At 30.7% G+C, this 21,414-nt stretch overlaps 1 protein-coding gene across 1 annotated transcript in view; it reads right to left on the reverse strand.

The window, feature by feature from the left end:
* The window catches only part of LOC111626067 (mucin-17-like), a 105,026-nt gene that overhangs the window by 30,979 nt on the left and 52,633 nt on the right, over positions 1–21,414 (reverse strand). The window contains exons 9-10 of the mRNA XM_023369355.1: positions 12,556–18,214; positions 97–254 (exon numbers count right to left, since the gene is read on the reverse strand). Coding sequence (XP_023225123.1) covers positions 97–254; positions 12,556–18,214 — 5,817 coding nt within the window. The remainder of the gene's footprint in view (positions 1–96; positions 255–12,555; positions 18,215–21,414) is intronic.

The raw sequence follows: 21,414 nt of genomic DNA on the forward strand, positions 1-21,414 counted from the left end.
ACTATCATATATCTCTAAATTTTTATCTTAGTTTACTTTCTAATTTTAAATTACAACAAGTCCAATTATAATGTTTTATTGAAATTTTTTTTTTACCTTTCCTGCTTCTGTTTTAATGTGATTTCCTTTCACTTCATCTTCTCTTACAAGTTTACCAGGCCATGAGGGAAAACCTCGAATCTGACCCCATACTAAATCTCCTACATTGAACGTTCTTGGTTGTGGAGGAAGAGGTGGAGAACTCGGTGTATCATCTACAAAAACATTGAGAGTTCATTAGTAAATATACAGTACATAAATGTAAAATTAAATATAAAATTTGCATCTGTATCATAAAAAAACAAATATGAATTAGAAAATTTGATCAAATATTCTTTTTTCTATAAATTCAAAACTATAATAAATAAATTAATGTAATAATTAAAAGCATCTTATTGATGTATTTTCTTTATTTTATGTAAGGATTTTAATAATACTAACAATCAATATTTAGGAATTTTTCACTATTTTAATAAAAGCAATTTTAATAAACTTCAAATTAGAATATCAAAAGTACTCTTATGAAATATATTGTTAAGTATTAAATATATTAAAAATAGTAAATGGGCTTCTACTACTGTGGTCATTTGACAAGTCAGATGAGGCCACAAAATAAAGAAAGAAAAAAAAAAATGTTGGAATAGTGACCATGCTTGTGACACAATTTGATTTTGAAACTTTCCTGTGTTACTGTTAGAATTAGCTATTGCAAATTTTTTTGTTCTTAGTATTAATCTATTATTTTTTAAAAATTAATCTTAGTTATTTTAAAATAAAGTGTTTACATTTAAACTTTGTCACACTTTTCCATGACACAATACAAAACTGAATAATTAAGAGAGAAAATTAAATTTTTTATACAAAATGAATATATTTATAATAAGATTAGCCAACACAGAATCAGTAAAATCTATAAACTGAAAATGCACAGTACTAAATATTTTTTTCCAATTTGAACAGGTTTTAGTAATTTTTTTTTAAATCTTTAAATTATACCAGCTAAATGTCACATAGTTATGCTCATTTTTAAATAGTAAAATCACTTTTATTACAAAATTTCATCCAAATTAATCTAAATGATTCCAAATAAAGTAGCTGATTGCAAGAAATCAAGAATTATTCAATTCTAAAAAGCTCTCAATGTTAAAAATATTACTTTAGATTAATACAATATCTGTCAAACAAGTTTTATATCTGATGTCTTTGCAAAAAATTTTTCAATAATTATTAACTCATTTTTGAAACATTAATAATTAAACAATAATTTCAAGTTTAATATTCCAATAAACATCATCCTTTACAGCAATAAGATATAGTCAATCAAATTTATTATTCCATTACTGAAGATTCCTGATGATCTATAAATCAGGCTGAAAAATTTAAATCCAAATACAGTAGAACCTCGAAAACTCGGCTCTCGATAACCCGGCACTCCGGATAACTTGGCCATACCCTGGCAGGGCAAAAAAATTCTTAGTTAATTATAGACAGCTTTATAAAAGTATAAAAGCTCTCATAAAGTATTTTTCTGAGGTCTGTCTTATCAGGTAAATTACTGTACACAGTGTATTCATTAATTTTCATTTTCATGTTGTAAAGGCTCTATGCCTTCATAAAGTACGTACTTTTCCTTTGTTTAAGGGTATTTGGGCAGTTTATTCTCTGTTGTATTCTCCAGCAAACAATACATATAAGTACAGTACACTATTTTCTGAGGAACACGCATACTTATCCTTTTTTAACCCCATTCCCGATAACCCGGCATTTTCACAAACTCGGCCACCCTTCGGTCCACATTAGGCAGAGTTTTCGAGGTTCTACTGTATCTTTTTTGCTGTGTAAAGGTGTGTTCATTTGATTATTTTTTGAATAGCATTACAGTTGATTAATTTCAAGTTTAGTTTGTAAAAATCTGTTGATTTGTTTTTGCACTTGTACAACATTGAAAATATTCTATAAGTTTGTGCATTGCATTGTCAGAGGTGGTTAGTTTGAATTTATGTGAAGCTTGTATAATTTTTGCCTAATAGTTAATACTGCAGAAATGAAAAATTCATTTAAACTTAAAAATTCAAATAATATGTATGAATGTCTTCCTAGAAATAATCTTAGGAAGTATGTATTACAAGCCATTTTACATAGAGAAACATAATTTAGAAGTACACAATGAACAAAAATACAATACACTGTTTTTTTATGCAGGTTTGAAATTTTAATCTCAGAAAAGCAATAGAAAGATTTATAAATCATATTTTATAATGTATTATGATAATTATAAAATGAGTTTTCAGTGGCTTAATTTGAGGAAAACTGATCAATTTCAAGATAACAAATAACTTCTAGATTTGCATTTGAATATTGTAACAATCAACAATCACTAAATGCTGGCTATTAACACTTAATAGTCTTAAGTGTTCTACTCTCTCAATAACCAAAAACCAGCAAACCTTTTCTTCCACTTTAAATGAACAACATCAGGTTATTTTGTTCATTCTTGAAACTGCTAGAGTTTGAACTTGTAGATTCAAAAAATATGGCCACTTGTTGATCGAAGAAGTCAAAATTGTGACCTTATTTTGCATGATGAGGATAAGTTGTGTGGGATGGTGGTGGTGTAGACAAAACCTCATGCTGGTGGAAAAGTGCAACTATCATTAAAGCATTCTCTATGCCCTACCGTATTCTCCCTCTCCAGGAACGCCAAAAACCCTCCCAACTGACAACACTTATCAGAGATGTATTCCATTCCATTCAGAGACAATACATGCAATCAATTACCTTAGTATATGGGGGCCACTAGCCAACATACCACCTGTTTGAAAGAACATCATATGGATATAAATAAGGGTTACATCTCTACAGCCTTGGCAGCATACACATGCAATTCCGACATCATGGTACATTTTGACCACACAAAAATTTCCCATCACACAAAAAATAGAGCACAACTCTAATATCTGGAGCTCATGGAGATATACACAGCACAATATCTTCCAACCTGATTACCAGTGTTATGAACAATCTAGTACACACTGGTTGAACCTTTATCTCCGGTACTGCTTAAATTTTGGAAAACAAACGTTTTTGGCCTTACCCAAGGTCTGCTTCATGTTAAATGAAAACTCTAAAAACAGCAACATGCTTTCATATGCCTGGTGCTACATATGCAAAGAGCAAAAAATTGCTGACGCTCTAAAACACATGCATATGTTCGAATTTATTTTAAAACTCAATGTTTGAAATTGTTTCAAATATTGTTCTAATAAAATAAAATAAAAATATTATTCTAAGATTGGAATACAATTTTCATTTAACTGGAGATAAAGGTTCAACCAGTTTGCACGAGAATATACACAGCCATTAACTTTAATGATGCTGATACTTTTCCACAAATCTGGAGGATTTGCTATACCACCACCATTCCATGACTTATCCTTAGCATCCACGAGAAGACTATGATTAAGACACTGCCAATCAATAAGCAGCCACATTTTTTGAATCTATATGTACAATCTTTAAACTTAAGCAGTTCCAAGACTGAGCATAGCCTGATGATATCCATTTAAGATGGAAAAAATATCTGAATTTATGAGTTATTTTGCTGGTTTTTGGTTATTGAGAGTTTAGTCTAAGATATATTGTAAACTGAATAATGAGTAATTAGGAAATTACTATTCATTGATGGATGGGACTTATTCAAACACTGTGTGAAATATACAGACTGGCATGCCAACCCTTATGATTATAAAGGGACTATAGTCCTACTGGCACACAGTGTAAGATTTTGCAACATTATATTAAGAATGGAACAATTTAATTGTAATCAAAATATATTTACAATAATTAGAATAAATCTTAAAACATAAAAGAAACATAATTTTATACATTACTATCACACAACTATTTCTTTTGTCATCCNGTCCTACTGGCACACAGTGTAAGATTTTGCAACATTATATTAAGAATGGAACAATTTAATTGTAATCAAAATATATTTACAATAATTAGAATAAATCTTAAAACATAAAAGAAACATAATTTAATACATTACTATCACACAACTATTTCTTTTGCCATCCACTATCCGAGGCTGTATTTGCGTTACGTTGACGACATCCTCATAGCGTGGGAAGACACAGATGAGACGTTCCTCATCTTTATGCAGCAACTGTCAAGCATATATCCTTCCATCAATTTCTCTTGGGAAAAAGAAAGCGATGCGGCAATAACGTTCTTAGACCTGCATATAAGTAAGTCTTCGGAAGGACTACAATTCTCGGTTCATCACAAGTCCAGCATAGCTCCACATATTATACCAGCAGAAACTATTTCTATTGTCAGAATCAGTAGTCTTACAAAAAAAGAGAATCACTATCATTTTCTCATCTGTTTGGATATTTGGAGCCTGCATTAGCTTCATTAATTCAAGATTAGTAACTACTCTTGTATGCTTTTCTTGTTTTCTTCTTGTAGATGTAATTACTAGGTCTGATGTTATCAAAAAATTACATAGAAAAACTTTATTTACTTGGATTCTTGACACTTTTCTTGCATGTTCTGGAAATTCTGGGCAGAAATCCTTGCATGCAAGGAATTCTGGAAACTGTATCTAAAATACAGTTTCCAGAATTCCTTATGGCCAGACTCCTGTGCTTCTTCAGACATCTGTCCAATTGGAAGCAAAAAGTTTTGTATTACTTTTGGACCATCTTGTGGAAAGTAACAGGCATTATACAAATTTCAGTCTCGTCACAATACTCTTTAAAGGCAGATATATTTATCTCGTACCACAAGTCAAAGTGCACAATATTACATGAAATTGTTCAATTAATGATAAACCCATTATATTAGAAGCCACGTCAGCATTTTAAAAACATGTTCTAAACTGTTGCCATCATTAATATTTCCTCCTCCTTGCTTCGAACAATAGTCATGTTTCTGACTTAAATCTGTCTATTATGAATTTCTTCCTAGCCGCAACATTTTGTTTTTCTTCAGTGTAGGACACTGTCATTTCTGTACATCCAATCTATAACAAATATGTAAAACACATTCCATCAATCTTATTTGCACATGTAGCGTAGATTAACCCCAAGAAAATGTATGAACAACACTATTACATCATCAAACCATTTTTAAATTTTTTGACGTTGCTTGGCAAATGTAATATTTTTGGGTTTCCCTATATCATCATCATCATCATATTGTTTTTCAACATTTCATACAATTCTTGTCTTGATACTTTCATGACGGTACCCATAAAAAGTTCATTATTTTGCAAAAATGCATTTTATTGAATTCAATATTTCATTATATGTAGTCTATAGATCTTCAAGATTATAAAAATTACAAAATCTCAATGTTAAATAGTACAAAATTTTTGGCATTCTGTTACAATCGTTAATTTTTTAACTTCCGATTAATTTGTCAATATAGAGAGAGAGAGTATTTTGTTACAAATCTAAAGTTCAAGAAACTATTTATAAATTTAAATTTGAACTACATACCCTGATGTAAACATTCCATGGTGATTCAGTGAAATACCTACAAAAGATTTAATTTCACAACCAAACATTAGGAAGTGACCATCACCGTTCCAGTTCTCTTTTCAACTAATCAAGTTGAAAGTTGTTTTTGAACAGCGATTAAGAATTCAAGCAGGCCATATTGCATTGCAGTTTTTTGTGAATCACTTGTTTGTTGTACCAGCTTTGTTTTTAGAAGGTTATAAGTATTGTATGTTATTTTTATGACTTTTGGCCTGCTAGATTCACAAAATGTTACCTTGTGTGGCATCTCTGAAAATTCCCCTATTTTCCTTAGGAATCTCTATTATCAACTAAGAACCATTTGAACAAGCAGTGACTTGAACTAACACTTGAGTGATTTCTCAAATTAGCATTTGAGCTCTTGCTATTCAAACAACTAAAGGCTGATGCACACAGGTAGCAAAATCAAGGCAATAATCACCATAAAACAATGCTACCAATCATATCTTTGATCTATTATCTTCATAGCCATCAGATACATTTTGTTGAGCCTGTCACTGATGCTCAATAACATAATTTTCCTGCTCATGTGCATCAATCTTCACTTTATCACTACAAGTGAAATTAACATAGGTGGGATAATCAGGTTGTTTGAGCAATTTCCTATCACTATTGCTAAGATTCATTCAAGCAAACCAATTATAATAAGGAAAACTAATATATTGTAGTTTTAACTTTAAAAATAAATTTAAATAAAACCTATTCCAGTTATTACAATTTACTATCTGAACATTAACTACAATCATGAATGTTGTATTTAAATGAGCTGTATGAGTTTATAATAGAATATAGATTCAGTTGTAATTTACATTTTCTGGGAGATTTTATTTACTAAAATTAATCAAATTATCAATATTATAATTAAGACATTATTTGTCTTAACATTATTTAATGTTAAGACAAAAATCTCTTAATTATAAGTCAACCAAATCCACTCTTCCAATATGGTGTAAATTAATTTATTATTAAAATCCAAGTTTCTGTGTGTTTGATATAAACTAAATTCTTGTAAAATTTCATCAAAAGCATTGATTATTATCAACAATGCATATATTATAGATATATCTACTTATAGGAATAACATGTTATTATGCATGAATATATGAAAATATTTATGCCTAATAATAACATATTAAGATATTATGCAATATTGTGTACATCAAGAAAAATCATTGAAAACACATTAGTTATCAAACAGTTAGTTAGCTATCAAATATCAAAGATTAACTAAGTTTTGTAGAATTTTAATATTCAGAAATTTAGTTAATTTAGAAATTTTACTAATATTTAATATTTTCTAGAAATAATAAATATTAGTGAAGTTGTAATATATATATATATACACATACAATATATTGTTGAAGATATTAAATTACTATAACCTCATATCTGAAATTTTCATGTGCTTTATATNTATATATTTATTTATTTCATAAGGATAGTTTAATTTTATTTGCATTAATATATAATCATTATACCTTGTATCTTGAAAAAAATATTGCTATTTATTTATAATGTAAACTGTGTCACTGTCTCGTTTGAACATTGTTTTGAAGGTTTAAAAAAATGGAATGTAGTAATGTTCGATTGATAGAACTGTTTTTTGTATTCTTCCTGATGAGGGCCATTAAATTGTGGCCAAAAATGTTTGACTAGTAAATTTTTTTACTTGTTGTGTGCTGGAATTGCATTTAGGTGTTATTTCTTTGAATATATAATCAATTAAAACAAATAAAATACACATACAAATATAAATACTCATTAACCTGATTTTTCAAATTTATGCCAAATGATTACAGGATTACATCAGGCTGTAATAAGCCTATCTCTAGGTCAAATTACCCGACATTTAATTATTACATAATTTATATCTGAGTGGTAGTACTAATAACAGGTTTTCAATAGTAATAACCATTGATGTTTTCATATTTAAACAGATTTAAAATCACAATTATTGCAGAATTTACTTTGTGTAATTAATAAAAAGAAACTCTTTACTATAGAAAAACATGTGAGCCATCACTCCAATTTCTTTTACATCCACAAAAATTCAAAAATTTTATGTGAGAACCACGTGACAAAATGGAATTTATAAAATTCCATGAATGTCGACAAAACAACATAAAGAATTTTAATTTGAATGAAGAAAAAATTTAAAATTTCATATCAAGAATGGAAGTTATTGATAGTGACATAAGTAAATTTATTAGACTTACTCCAGAGGCAAACACCAGTTTAGATGAAGCTATGCACTCATATTTACGGTTTATACAACAACAAATTATAGGCATTCCTCTCGTGGTTTTAATCCAATTTTAATCCAAAAAGCACTAGAGATGAATACAAAAATGAATAGAAATTCTGAATTTAAGGCAAATATAGAGTGGCTAAGGAAATTTAAGCAGTGACACAAAATTTGGCAGCTTTCTGTTCAAGGAAAAGTTATGAGTGCTGATAGTGAATATGTTAGAAGTTATTGTGAAAAATTGATCTCTCACATTTCAAGTTCAGATTTAAGTAGAGAAAAAGCATATAACTGCAATGAAAGCAATCTTTACTGGAAAGCTGTACCAATGAAAACTTCAGCATCTCATTCAAAAACTTTGACTCTAGGGTATAAAATGAAGAAAGAAAAACTGACAATTATGGTTCATTCAAACGCAAGTGGAAATCACAGACATCCATTAACAGTAGTTGTGAAATCTAAAAAATTTTAATCAAAAACTATTGTCTGTTGATTATTAAGTCCAAAAAATTGCACGGATGGATCAAGAAATTTTTACAGCTGGGTTTTGTAATGTGTTTGTAGTTCAAGTGAATGGTATTGCAAATCTAAAAATTTACCAGAAAAAGCACTTTTAATTATGGACAATGTCCCAGCTCATCCATTGAATGACTTAAAAGTTGAAAAAGATGTAAAATGCATCTTTTTCCTCCCAACATAACCTATCTGATTCAGCCAATGGACCAGGGAGGGATTGAAAATTTGAAGTGTTTCTAATGGAAAATATTTGTTCAACATTTTATTTATGATCCAGGTAAAATTTCAACAAATTTTTAGAAACAATGCACTATTAAACATGCAATTTTCAACACAGACAAAGTATGGAATAATTTTCCAAATGAAACACTTTCTCAAAGTTGGAATAAAATTTGGCCATCAAATGTACTTAATGGAAGTAACAGTGATGAAAACAAACAATTGCTGGATGATGCTTCTTGACTTCTTGAATGTGTAACCACACAAAGACATAGACAATGAAGCAGTAGATAATGATGATGATGACATATCTAATTCTTGACATTTTAATTGCAAATAAGTTGAGGAAATGTTATCAAACTGCATTGAATATATAAACAGCAAAATGAAGCAGAAATTCTGAATTTAATTGCAATGCAGCATGTGCACAACTTAGCAACAAGAAGGAACACAAAAAAATAGTTTTAAAAATATCATGCAGTTTTTTAAAATACAATATGTATACACATCTAAAGTCAAAAGAACAATTTCTTTTACATTCTGGAAAGATTTAATGTATGTAAGGTATTTTTTTAAGTTATATTCTCAGCTTTGATAAAATGCTTTCCAAATTTTGTAAAAAATTTTTGTAAAAAAAAATAGGTTATAAGTTACGTATTGTGTTAATTAAAACTACAAAAGTATTTCAAAATGTGTTTTCATTATTGTTTGTAGATTTTCTATAATTTGTTATCCCCTGGTCCTAGATATACAAATTACAGTGGGTGATCGGTTAATGAACAAATCGGATAATGAACACTTTCGCGAAAAATTTTTATGTTCGAACAACGAACACATGATCGGATAACGAACACATCACAGAACAAACACAAGAAGAAGCAATGTAAAATAATGAATATCGATTGATCTTCCCTTGTCTTCAGGCAACGATTTGAAACTTTTGGAGCGCGGGAGACATCAACATCGATGCCCAACTCAGTATATACTGATCAGATAGTATTCCTCTGAACTTTGAAACTCTCCCTTGTAATTCCAGCCTTTTATTTTTCTGACAGAAACAATTCTTTTATAGTATTTGCGAGACTGTCGAGCAGGCACTCATTAAGTTTGCGTCGGTTTTTATTTTTGAAAGGTGAGAGTATAATATCACAGGTAGAGAGTGGGCAAATGTCTGATGTCTGTTGCTGCTGGGCAGTATGGCTTGAACAGGTCTACAGTAGGCAGTAGTTCAATCTTATCTAAGAAAGATACTGTATTATCAAGAAGACTCAAGCAACTTAAGAAGTAACAAAAATCACATCTGTGAAATAAAGAACATTGAAGAGCTCATAATGGACTCTGAAACTGATCTGATGACAGAAGAATGCCAAGAACTCTTGAATGAAGAACACCAAGAAACTTGGCAGGATATGTTTTCTTCTGAAAAGATGATTAATGTCAATATCTGATATTAAAGTGGGATGATGTCAGAATGAAGGTATTAGAATGGCATCCAAACCAGTTTGAGGTTAATAGGCTTAGAGATATCTACAATTACAATGTTATTAATTACTTCTGAAAAATCTTGAAGAGAGAAAAGCAATTGACATTGGACAGATTCTTTAACCCCCACAAACAGAAAAAACATGACTAATAAAAATGCAAGACTGTATATATATATATATATATATATGTATTTTTACTATTACATATAAATAAACATAATAAATAAAAAATATAAAAATAAAATATCCAAAAAATAAAAAAGTATATATTTTTTATTTTTTGGAGTCTCTGGACGAATTAATCAAATTCCCATAAAAACCTATGATAAGTCAATAATCGGTTAACGAACAAAGTCTTGGAATGGATTATGTTCGTTAACCGAACACCCATTGTATTGAGTTTCTAATGTAAAGCTAAATAAAATTAAATTTACACAAACAAATTAATGTTCTCAATGATTTTCATATCAAACAAAATGAGGAAGAGCTGTTATTTGCCATTTAAGTGTGGAGCAGTATACCATAGTAGTTAAACAAAACAAAACTAAAAGAAATGTGTGATATTTTTTCTGTTGAAGATTGAAAAAATAGAAAATATTTTTTGGCACTGAAAGAGAAAAAAGTAGCCAAATCTGACATCACTGTATGCATTCCCCAATATGCAAAGTAGCATGTATTTGCATGGGACAGCATCCAACTAAAGGGTGAGCATACTTATTTTCTGAGTAAAATAGATAAAATAGAATGATTTGCTAAAACCAGATGTTTGAATTGCTCTATAATTAGAGGTTTAACCCATTCTTTGTTTACTAGAAGAAGAAAAAAATCTATTCTATTCAATGGAACATTTATTCAGTTCCACTTTTTATTGTTCATGACTAAAAGTGTAAAAAAAGCAAACATTATTGGAAATAGTGTTATTTCTTGGGGGAATAAAAAGATAATTTACAATTCTGTTTAACATAAAATCTAGTAAAATTTTTCTTTGCTTTATGCGAGAATTCACTTTATCAGTATTCATTTTAAGGAAAGTCATCTGTAATTACAAAAGTTGTTCCATTCATTTAGAATCACCTTGTATCAGTAGTATATCCAGTTCTGTCATAGTACAGTTCTATTTTATTTTTTAAAATTTATTAATTAAAATTTTTACATTTTATAATTTTTTATTCCATATATCTATCTCACGTATAGCCAATTAATGCAATTTTAAATTATTTTTGTTTTATAAATGTAAAGGCTATTCATAAATTACATAACAAATAAGTGGGTAGATGGGATGCAGGTAATCATTATGATGGGAGTGGATAAGTGCAAAGCATTATGGAGAATAATGGTGGTTGAAAAGTATAAAAATAGTGTTATGTAATTTATGAACAATCCTATATTCCTAAAGGATTCCTAAAGTTCCTTATTATTTCACTGTAACAAACAGAAATACAGTTCACATTGAAACACAAAAGGAATTTAACGCAAATTATATCAAGTATACATTAACCATGCCTACTAGTGAATACAGATTCTATCATAACATGAAAAATTGTTTTTTAATATTTCAAATTTACACAAACTTTTGTAATGATATATATCAGGCATGGCCAACATACGGCCTGCGGGCCAGATCTGGCCCGTCTAATGAATTTATGTGGCCCGCGATCAATCTTTCAATATTAGATATTGTAGTCCTTAGCTTGATAAAACATTCTGATGCCTAAAAAAAAAAAATCAACAACTCACTGTGCGTTTGGAGTTAACCATTCATTACAAATCTCTTAAGTACAGCATAGAATGTTGATAAAGCATGATAATGTGAAAAATATATCTGTAATCTCTATCTACAATTCAGTCTCTATGGGGTGACACCACAATGAGATCTTGCACCACCTCAAAATCTTCCTAGGGCAGTCTCTGATTCGGACCGTGGAAAAAGTTTTTTTCCAATCTGGCCCAGGGGCAAAAACTGTTGGTCACCCCTGATATATATACATACACAACACATACAAAGTGATATACACTTGAGAAACCAAAACACTTTAGTAACATGCAACTCCACATCTTCTGTATGCTTTCCAGCAAATAATTTTAATAGGACAAATGTTTTTGGCCTTTAAGGGGCTTGCATCAGGGTTTTCAAACTACAGTATTTTAAACTTGAATATTTTGGAATGCTATGTACAAATTTTTAAATAATGTTGCATTGTTTGAACATTCCAGTTCAGAATATGCTGTAGAACATTCAATTTTAGATTAGTTTGAAAACCTGACAGGCCCCATAAAGAGGCTGAAACATTTGTCCTATTAAAAGTTTTTCCTGGAAGGAGTATGGAAGGTGTGCAATTGCATATTAAAAAAAAAATCGTTTCTCAAATAATAAACGTCCTAAACATTTACCAAACAGAATATAACTATATTGATCCAATTTCTGAAATAAGATTTTAATAAGAGTAAAACTTTGCAAAATTTTTCTAAATTAAAATATATATTAAAATAATTTATTTCTTACCTTCAGATTCTTGTTCTTTACTTCCTTCTTGAGAGAGAACTAGCATTTCTCTCCAATGTCTTTTTACACCCTTACGTCTATTTTTCTGTACATCTTCTATTTCTTGGTCAATAACATCTTCAAAAGGAGGAGAAATATCCTCTGTGACTAGGGTCTCTGGTATTGCATCAAGCATCTCTAAAGACACACTATTTCGCTCTCCTCTGTTGCATGCCAAATTCATAGGTTCTTGACTTGATTCAACTCCAGAATCACTTGTTACATGACCATCACTTGTTTGTTCTGAAGTGTCAGAAGATGCTGTTGATGCATTTTCTGCTGCATTATCAGTTGTTTCAGATGGCAACTCTGATAATGCTGTGCTATTCCATTCTTCTGTAATATCTACACAAGCAGTTTCTTCTTTCTCAATATTTCTTTCAATTTGTTCAACATTGCATAATCCAATACCTTTATTGGCTTCAAAAAGGGGAATCAATGGATTTGCTGTACTAAGATCAAGAGCAGATGGAAGATCACTAACATCTTCATTACTATTTTCTAAACTTCTACCAGTTTTATTTTCTTCAGAAGAAATAGCATTTTGAACTGAAGATTCAGAGACTTCAGACTGATTTTCAATTGCTACTGTTGTTTCTCTTTCTGAAAGAAGAGCAACTTCTGCAACACATTTTTCTTGCTCAATGGCTGATGATAAATTGACTGGATTAGACCACACAGATTCATTACTGCATACTACATTAGACTGAAAATATTTATTATTTCCATCTACAGAAACTTTTTCTTGTCCATTATCTACAGAAAGATTTTGTTCAGGATTATTTTCTTTCACTGAATTAGTAACTGCTTGTTCTGTTGTATGAACAGCAGATTCTACATTAGAAGTTTGTGTAACTGTATTATCTTCCATTTCTCCACTTTGCACACCAATGCTTCGAGCTTGTAAAGAGACTTCTTCAATAGGTTTTGCAAGTTTACAGTCTTTATCAGCATTATCTGAAACAGAATCTGAAGATGAAAGTGATGTTACAGGAGTTTCACAAGATACTGAATTCATCATCAATCTTGTATTTGATCCCACACAGGAACCACTAACATTTAATTTTGTAATATGAACATTCCTTGTATTTGTTGTAGATGTTGCTGTTTGAGATGTAGATGGAACAATCTGTGGAATCACAGAAGCAAATTGTTGTGATGAAACAGCCTGTCGTTGTACTGAAGCTACAGGTTGTGTTGCCTGCACTGTACCATTAACTAATACTTCAGGACCTCCCACTGCAGTACCAATAACAGGACTTGCTGCAACCAAATTAGGAACCAAAGAACCACCATCAAAGGCACTATGGATGTGAGTTGGTTGGACCCCTAATGCTGAAGGATCATTAACTACCATTGGTTGCTGGTCCTGAGGGATAGGATTGACTGTATGTGGTCCCTGTAGTACAGTGACTGACTGCAAGGGTGGACCAGGCATCATTTGTTGAACTGGAATATTCTGGATGACTGTAGTACCTGATGGTGTTACTCCTAGCATATTTAATGGTTGAACAATTCCTAGAGGACTGGCAAGACCAGTAGTAAGAAGCTGATGTCCTCCAACAGGAGTGATGCTGCTGTAATTAACTACTTGTTGATGAATTACTTGGCGTGGCTGATGACCTTGTAAAGATGGTAGGACGGTAACTGTATGAAGCAGTGGTTGTTGCAAAAACTGTTGCTGAGGTCCAGATCCAGAAATTCCAGGAACTACAACTGGTGATACTTGATTTCCCAACTGTAACATTGATGCAACAGTTTGACTTGTCATTTTTCTTTTTCCATCACGATTTCTTTTTCTACTTGTCGGTGAATTACCTTGGTTTAAAATAGTTTGTGTGGCATCATTTACAGGTACAGGTGTAGAACTAGATGTTGATAATGGGGTACTACATGAAGAATTTGACCCAGGAGTTGCTCTTGCTTCTGCTGCAATATCAGTAGCATTTCTACCATCATCATTATGATTTGTTACAGGTAAAGCAGATTGTTGAGAATTAACTGAAACTGATGCTGCCATTTGAGATGTTTGAACACATGTCATAGAGCTAGGTGGTAAAATAACACTGTTAAAAATATTGGATGCAGGAGATGCTCCAACCATTGGAGCTGGTTGCAGAGCATCAAGTCTTACAGTTTGAGAAAGAATATTAGGACCTCCAGATACAAGAACAGCATTTTGCATAGAATTGAAGGGAACAGCATTTATCACTTGAACAACCGGTTGCACTGGCTGGCCCAAAATTTGTGGAGCAATTCCAACAGCAGGAATAACTTGAGTCATTGAGGTGGTAACAGCTGTTACATTGGGAACAGAAAGTGGTGGCATTGGAGAATTTATAGCACACTGTCCTCCCATCATAGGAATTACATTAGTCATATTTGACACTGTCAATGATTGTGAATGACCTGTTGTATCATTTAATAAAACAGGGCCACAACTAGACAGAAGAGTTTGACCAGAAATATTTGAAGGCACTGACCCACCTTTTGCAGATGTTGATGCATGATTAAGTACACCATTTGTAACTTGATTATTTAAAGTATTTATATTTGTTCCAGAAGCCTGATTTCCTGCCCATAAACAATGCCCATTTTCACTTTCTTCAACAGACTGTACTATTGATCTTCTGCTAGGTGAATGATCAGACTGATAATTACCATTTACATTTTGTTCTTTTCCTATTATTGTGGCTTGTGTTTCTGATCCATTAACTACATGCTGTATTACTTCATTAGATTCATGATTTTTCTGATAAATAGATCCAACAAGTGATGATGAATTTACTAAAGTAGGATCATGATGAGAATTATACAGAATTCCACCACAACCATTACCAGACACAGAAAGAGGCATATTTGTATGACATGTTACCTGTCCTGGTGAAGGTCCAACAAGAGTCTGCGGATGCCGAGCTACAAAAGTAGGTTGCGAAGGTCCCATTATAAAACAATTATTTTGTAATAATTGTTGTTGAGGGTTGACAACATTTGGTCTCACACTGTCTTGAATTACCATTTGTTGTGCTGGAGAGGCTAGAACTTGGGTTCCCGTTACAACTGAACCACTAGTTCCACCTGTTGGAAGCATTGTAATAAGGGAACTTAAATTGTTATTTCCTGGCATTCGTATTTGTGTGGGTGCCAAAAGAACTTGCTGAGATGATGATGATGCTCCTGACTGTGGTGCTGGAAGAACCATTCCACTTACTTGCTGCACAACTTGTGCTCTTGCTGCTGATGATAATACATTACCAGCAGGATAATCTGAAGAAACTTTTTGACTTAATACTTGTTGTACAAGAAAACCGGGAGAAACACTTTGCTGTAATATTGAAGGCCGTAATGATCCTGTTGAACCATCTATACCTGACAAAGATGTAGCAGGCATAAATAAATTTGTTGCTGCTGGACCACAATTATTGTGATTACTTGCACTTGGATTTGTAGTACCATTATATAATACAGACTGTTGTGCATTTATTGTTAAACCTGGTCTTGGCTGCTGAAAACAGGCCATCACAGATGCAGGTGGAAGAGGTGCAGTTGCATTTTGACCTGTTTGAGTTGCAACTGATGTTACAGGGAAGCCAAGTAAATTCTGATTAACTGAAGTCACAGATGGACATCCAGAAGAATTTGGAACATTTAATGATGAGGTGAAAATGATATTATTGCTTGTTACAGGCAGAATGAGAGATGACATGGAAGATGAATGGGAAGGCACCCCATTGGGATTACTATATGTGTGTAATAATGAAGTGGAGGAAGAATTTTTATTACACTCTTGTGTTGGTGATTTTATCTGATAATTATTTCCATTAGTATTAGTGCAAACTGAATTGTTCATTAAAGTCATGCTTTCAGCATTTGATACTGAAAGATTTCGGGTATGACTTAACACACTCTGATTTTCATAGTTAGAGAGATTGCGATTCAAAATTGGATTATTTGAAGTTGTTTGTACATTATTTGCCATTTGTACATTCAGTGGAATATTATTATAACTATGAACAGGAGTGTTATTAGTTTTACTCATAACTGTGGCACAGTTTGGATAAGGAAACAACTGTCCTTTAGTTTGTTGGCTGCTTGTAATAGAATCTTGAATTGGTATAGATGTGCTTGAAAGAGATTTTGGCCAACTTAATGCATTTGCATTGTGAATAAATGATGTTGAATTCACAGCAGATTGCGATGTTTCTACAGTCTTACTTATTGAATCAATAAAATTATTTTCAACCTCTGTTCTGCAAGGTTGTGTAGATAATCCTACAACATTTGATGTAACAGGACAATTTAAAGTATAATGACTATCTGTAGTATAATTACGTTGATAATTTAAATTATTACCAGCAGAAAGTAGAGTAGGAATTGAATTTTGCCCTGAATGGAGTGAAGAATTTACTCCAGTGATAGCTGCTATTGCTTCAGGAGGAGGGCGATGATGCTCAGGAGGTATCTGTCTAACATCAACATTCGGACAAGGAGAAGTACGATCTAACATGCATCCAAACTTCCCTACTTTATTTTTAACTATTTTTTTCATTTTTTGTTTGGATGAAACAGTTTCAACTTCACAGATATTTGATGCCTGTGGTGAAGGAATATTTCCAACAGTAACTCCTTGCAATCCTGCTTGAGGTGACACTGTAATATTAGAATTTGTAGTATTAATACTATTACTTCCAGCAAATAAAGTATTTGTTAAGGGAATAACATTTGAACTATCCACACGAAATGGAACACTGGCAGAGCAAATTTGTTGTGACAGTGAAGATAACATACCACATGGAAGTTGTCCATTGAGACCTAAACATTGATTGATTTGCAGCTGTGAACTGAATATATGTCCAGTTGATGGTTGATTTGAATAATTTCCACTTATGCAATTTATGCTTCCTGCAACAATATTGCTGGATGAAAATAATGACTGAGGAGAAGAATAAGGCTGTTGTTGAAGACAAGGTCTGATATTATGAGAAGTATTATTATTATTATTATTATTAGGTAATGCAGCTGTAGGTTTTGTGTATAGTAATCTATTGTGATCTACATTCTTTTGTAATGACTCCGTTTCCACTGAAGATAAACTATTTGTAGAAAGAACTTGTTTCAAACAGTTAGACTGACTACCGCATACACTTGAACAAGTTACTTGTACAGTTACGTGTGAGGTTCGGTTATGCATGGTACCATCTGTACATCCTGATGAATCTGATCTTTTATAATCATTATCTGTAATTCCCCATGTATTAACCATTTCATATTGTCCAGTTAAATTATTTGACTCACTAACATTTGAATGTAAAACATTTTCTTGATTGTACTCTGACAGAGTTTGTTTTGTGTTCTCTGATAATGTAGTGGTCTGAAGTGATGTATTTTCAGTATGAACAGTGGGTAATCCCTGAGCTTCAGATAAATGGTTAGATACTGAAGGTACTCTGGAGTGAATATCATCTTTTTTGTCTCTTCTTAATCCTAATTTATCCCTTTGTGCCAATAGCTGGGACACAAGAACACCATCAAAAGGGCTTCTATTTTTGCCTTTGAGTCCTCTCTTCTTTTTGGTAGTAAGACCAGTTTCTGTTAAAAAAAAGAAATAATAAATTTTTATATAAGATTAATTTCTAATCAATAATTATTATTCATGTTCAATAATAAGGCTTGATGACATCACAAAAATAAAGAATTTATTTCTATATTTGGAAGCAAGATTTCCACTTTTTTGTTTTGTTATTGTTCCGTTTGTCTAACTATTCTGTTATTCTAATCTTGCAGATTTTTGGTTGTACTGCCTAATAAAAACAGCTTTGATTATTTGTATTATTTTTTAAAAAGTATTGTGTATGTTTGATTTTTATAGAATTTGGAGGTACTCTGTTTTTAATGAGTTCATATACTGCAGGCTTTCTAACACTGGCAATTTTTAGATGCTTTATAGTTGCAAATTTCTTGAGACTTGTTTTCTAACTTGTGGTCCATTACTATGATTTTAAGGTGTATTATTTGTTCTGCTTTCTTCTTTTGATTTTAGAAGTTTCTAATTGGCCATTTTGTATATCATTGTAACTGAAAGATATTGCTGACTTTTTATTTGAGCTCTATCCAAGTCTTTTTCTTGGTTCAGAATAGGCTGGCTCTTTTGACCAAAACCTTAAAGGTTTTCTATAGGTCATTAAATATGACTGCAAACATTAAATATAATTAAAATTATAGTGCATTTAAAGTATTGGTGTGACATTATTCAGGTTTCTATAGATTTTAATCGTTATATTCTGTGCTTCTACCAAAATGCCAATCACCAATATCAGACAAGAAGGTGCATCTCTAGATCTATGAATCTGGGCCATAAAGAAAAATTTATAAGTCAAAACAGGCAAATTTTAATACATAATATAAAAGTGATGCTATACATAGTCTAAGAGCAATGAAATTAGACATATGTAATAAAAATCCACTTTACTTGAAAAAAATTTGCATATATCGTTTATGACTTGTACAGAACAAATATAAACATCTAAAAAAACATCTACTGACAGATGAGGAGTCTTGTTTCTTAAACATTAATGTTTTAAGAAATTCTTTATTCTTCATCTTTAGATGAATAGTTGTTTTTTTTCTCTTTTTCTGAAAGTTATATAATTTGAATGTTTTGATGTTATGTGTATTAAAACCAAATGACTGCCAGATTACACCAAAATATGTTTCTATATTTTATAGTTATTCCTGTTTTAAATTTTTACATCTATACAACATTTTTCTTAATACTAGAAGGATTTTTGTTTGCATTAAGCATAATAAAGTAAATTTTACATAACTGGAGTATATACACTTACATAAATATATATTTATATTTTCTTAATTATAGTATAATGCACCAAAATTTAAAAAAACAAACTTAGAAATAATTACATAAAGCCTAATTATAAAATAAACTTTTAAAATTCTTTACCAAACTGTAAAGTTAGATCTTTTTAAATTGAAATATAGAAAGTTTATAATTTTATTTAACAAACATTTTCAAATTTTCTTCTTTGAGGAATAATAGTACAATGTTTCAAAGGATCCTCTGATCTATGTGATAAAAATGATTGCTAGATGGCATTGTTAATTTAAATATTTAAAAATGAATTTTAAGTACTTTAAATATTTAAAATAAAATTTAGCTTATGTTTTATTTATAAACTTTGATTTACTTTAATCTATTTACTGCATAACATCTAATATTAAATTTTTCATGTGACAAATATTAGTTGTTATGTGGATCAAAATATTTTCAAGATGTTAACTTGAAAACACTTGACTGCTTCATTTATCGTTGTATATTTTAGTACCAAAAGACTTAAGTACTTTAAATTGTTATTTTCTACAAGTAAAAAAAAACAACTGCTAGTTTCTTAATAACAAAATGATAAAGCCAGATTTAGCTATAACTTGGCTAATTAAAATACAGATATTACATAATTTGGACTAAAGGTAGGCAAGTAATTTGTCATCTTATATTAAATTTAATAATTATAATTAAAGTAATTAAGCAATTTATAAATTAATTTAATTCTAATTATTAAATTTAATACAAAATAACAACTTAATTGTCAATCTTTAGTCCAAATTATATAATATCTGTGTATTTAATTAGCCAAGGTACAGTCCAATAATAAATCCAGCTTTATCGTTTGATTATTAATATAACACAAGAAATTATTTATAAAACCAAGTCTAATTGTTATATCATATAAACAAACACACACACAGTCATTCCCATATAATACAGTAGTTCCAAAAAATTCCAAAAAAGTGTTGTGTTACATGAATCCAGCCTATACAAAACATAAGCTTAGGTTCCAAAAGTTAGCAAAAGTGTACTATTCTTTTTTGTATTTAAGAGAAATATGTTTATTAAAGCAATCAATAATTATCTAATAATGGCAATCAAAAGTATTGCATATTAATATTAATCTTTTCTTCACTGATAAACATCATTAAATAAGGACATTTCCTTTTTGAAAAAATATCATCATCTGAGCTTTCCTGTTGACCTTAATCTGAAATATCAGAAACATCTTGATTTTTCTCTATGTTTTTTCATAAAATCTGATATTTTCATTTGCTTGAGATTGTCTATCTTTAAAAATTTAACCTTTTTATGTAGTAACTTTTAATTTAATCTATAAAACAAAGTACAAAATAACAGTCATTTCAGGATCATTTAGAGCACTGTTACCAATGATGGCAACACCTGGTTAATATGAAAACTAGAATAGGAAGCTAGGACAAAGAAAAAGAAAAATTGTACAATCAATTCCCTAAAGAAAACCAGATGAAAGGCATGAAACAACATAGAAAATTTCAATATTCTAAAATCCGTGGGAAACTTTGAGACAACGTGACATATTAGCTTAATTAAATAAAAAAGTATCAAATGATGAGATTTGCACTTAAAAAGTGTGACATTTTGTCTGGTGATGTTCTCAAACAGTGTTAGAGTGAAACCATGTTGTAAGAACACCATGTTGTACGAGGGTTATCCCCAATTCTTAAACTGTGTTGTATGAATGTCACGTTGTACAGGGGATACACGTATATGTATATAAAACTGATTTTAATTATTTAATTAAACAAACAAGAATTTTAAATTCAAATAACTTTAAACTTTTGTCTATGAACAAGTTTCACAATATCTATTCTACATTTTGAGCAGTTCAAAACTTTTAATTCTGTCATTGAAAGTTTTGAAATGCTCAAAACATTTCCTAACAACACTTTTCAAAAAACAAAATTTTATATATTATGAATCAATCTACATTCTTTTGT

Source organism: Centruroides sculpturatus, unplaced genomic scaffold (genome assembly GCF_000671375.1).
Source record: "Centruroides sculpturatus isolate CEXI.00-Female unplaced genomic scaffold, Cexi_2.0 scaffold22, whole genome shotgun sequence".
Classification (NCBI taxonomy): Eukaryota; Metazoa; Arthropoda; class Arachnida; order Scorpiones; family Buthidae; genus Centruroides; species Centruroides sculpturatus.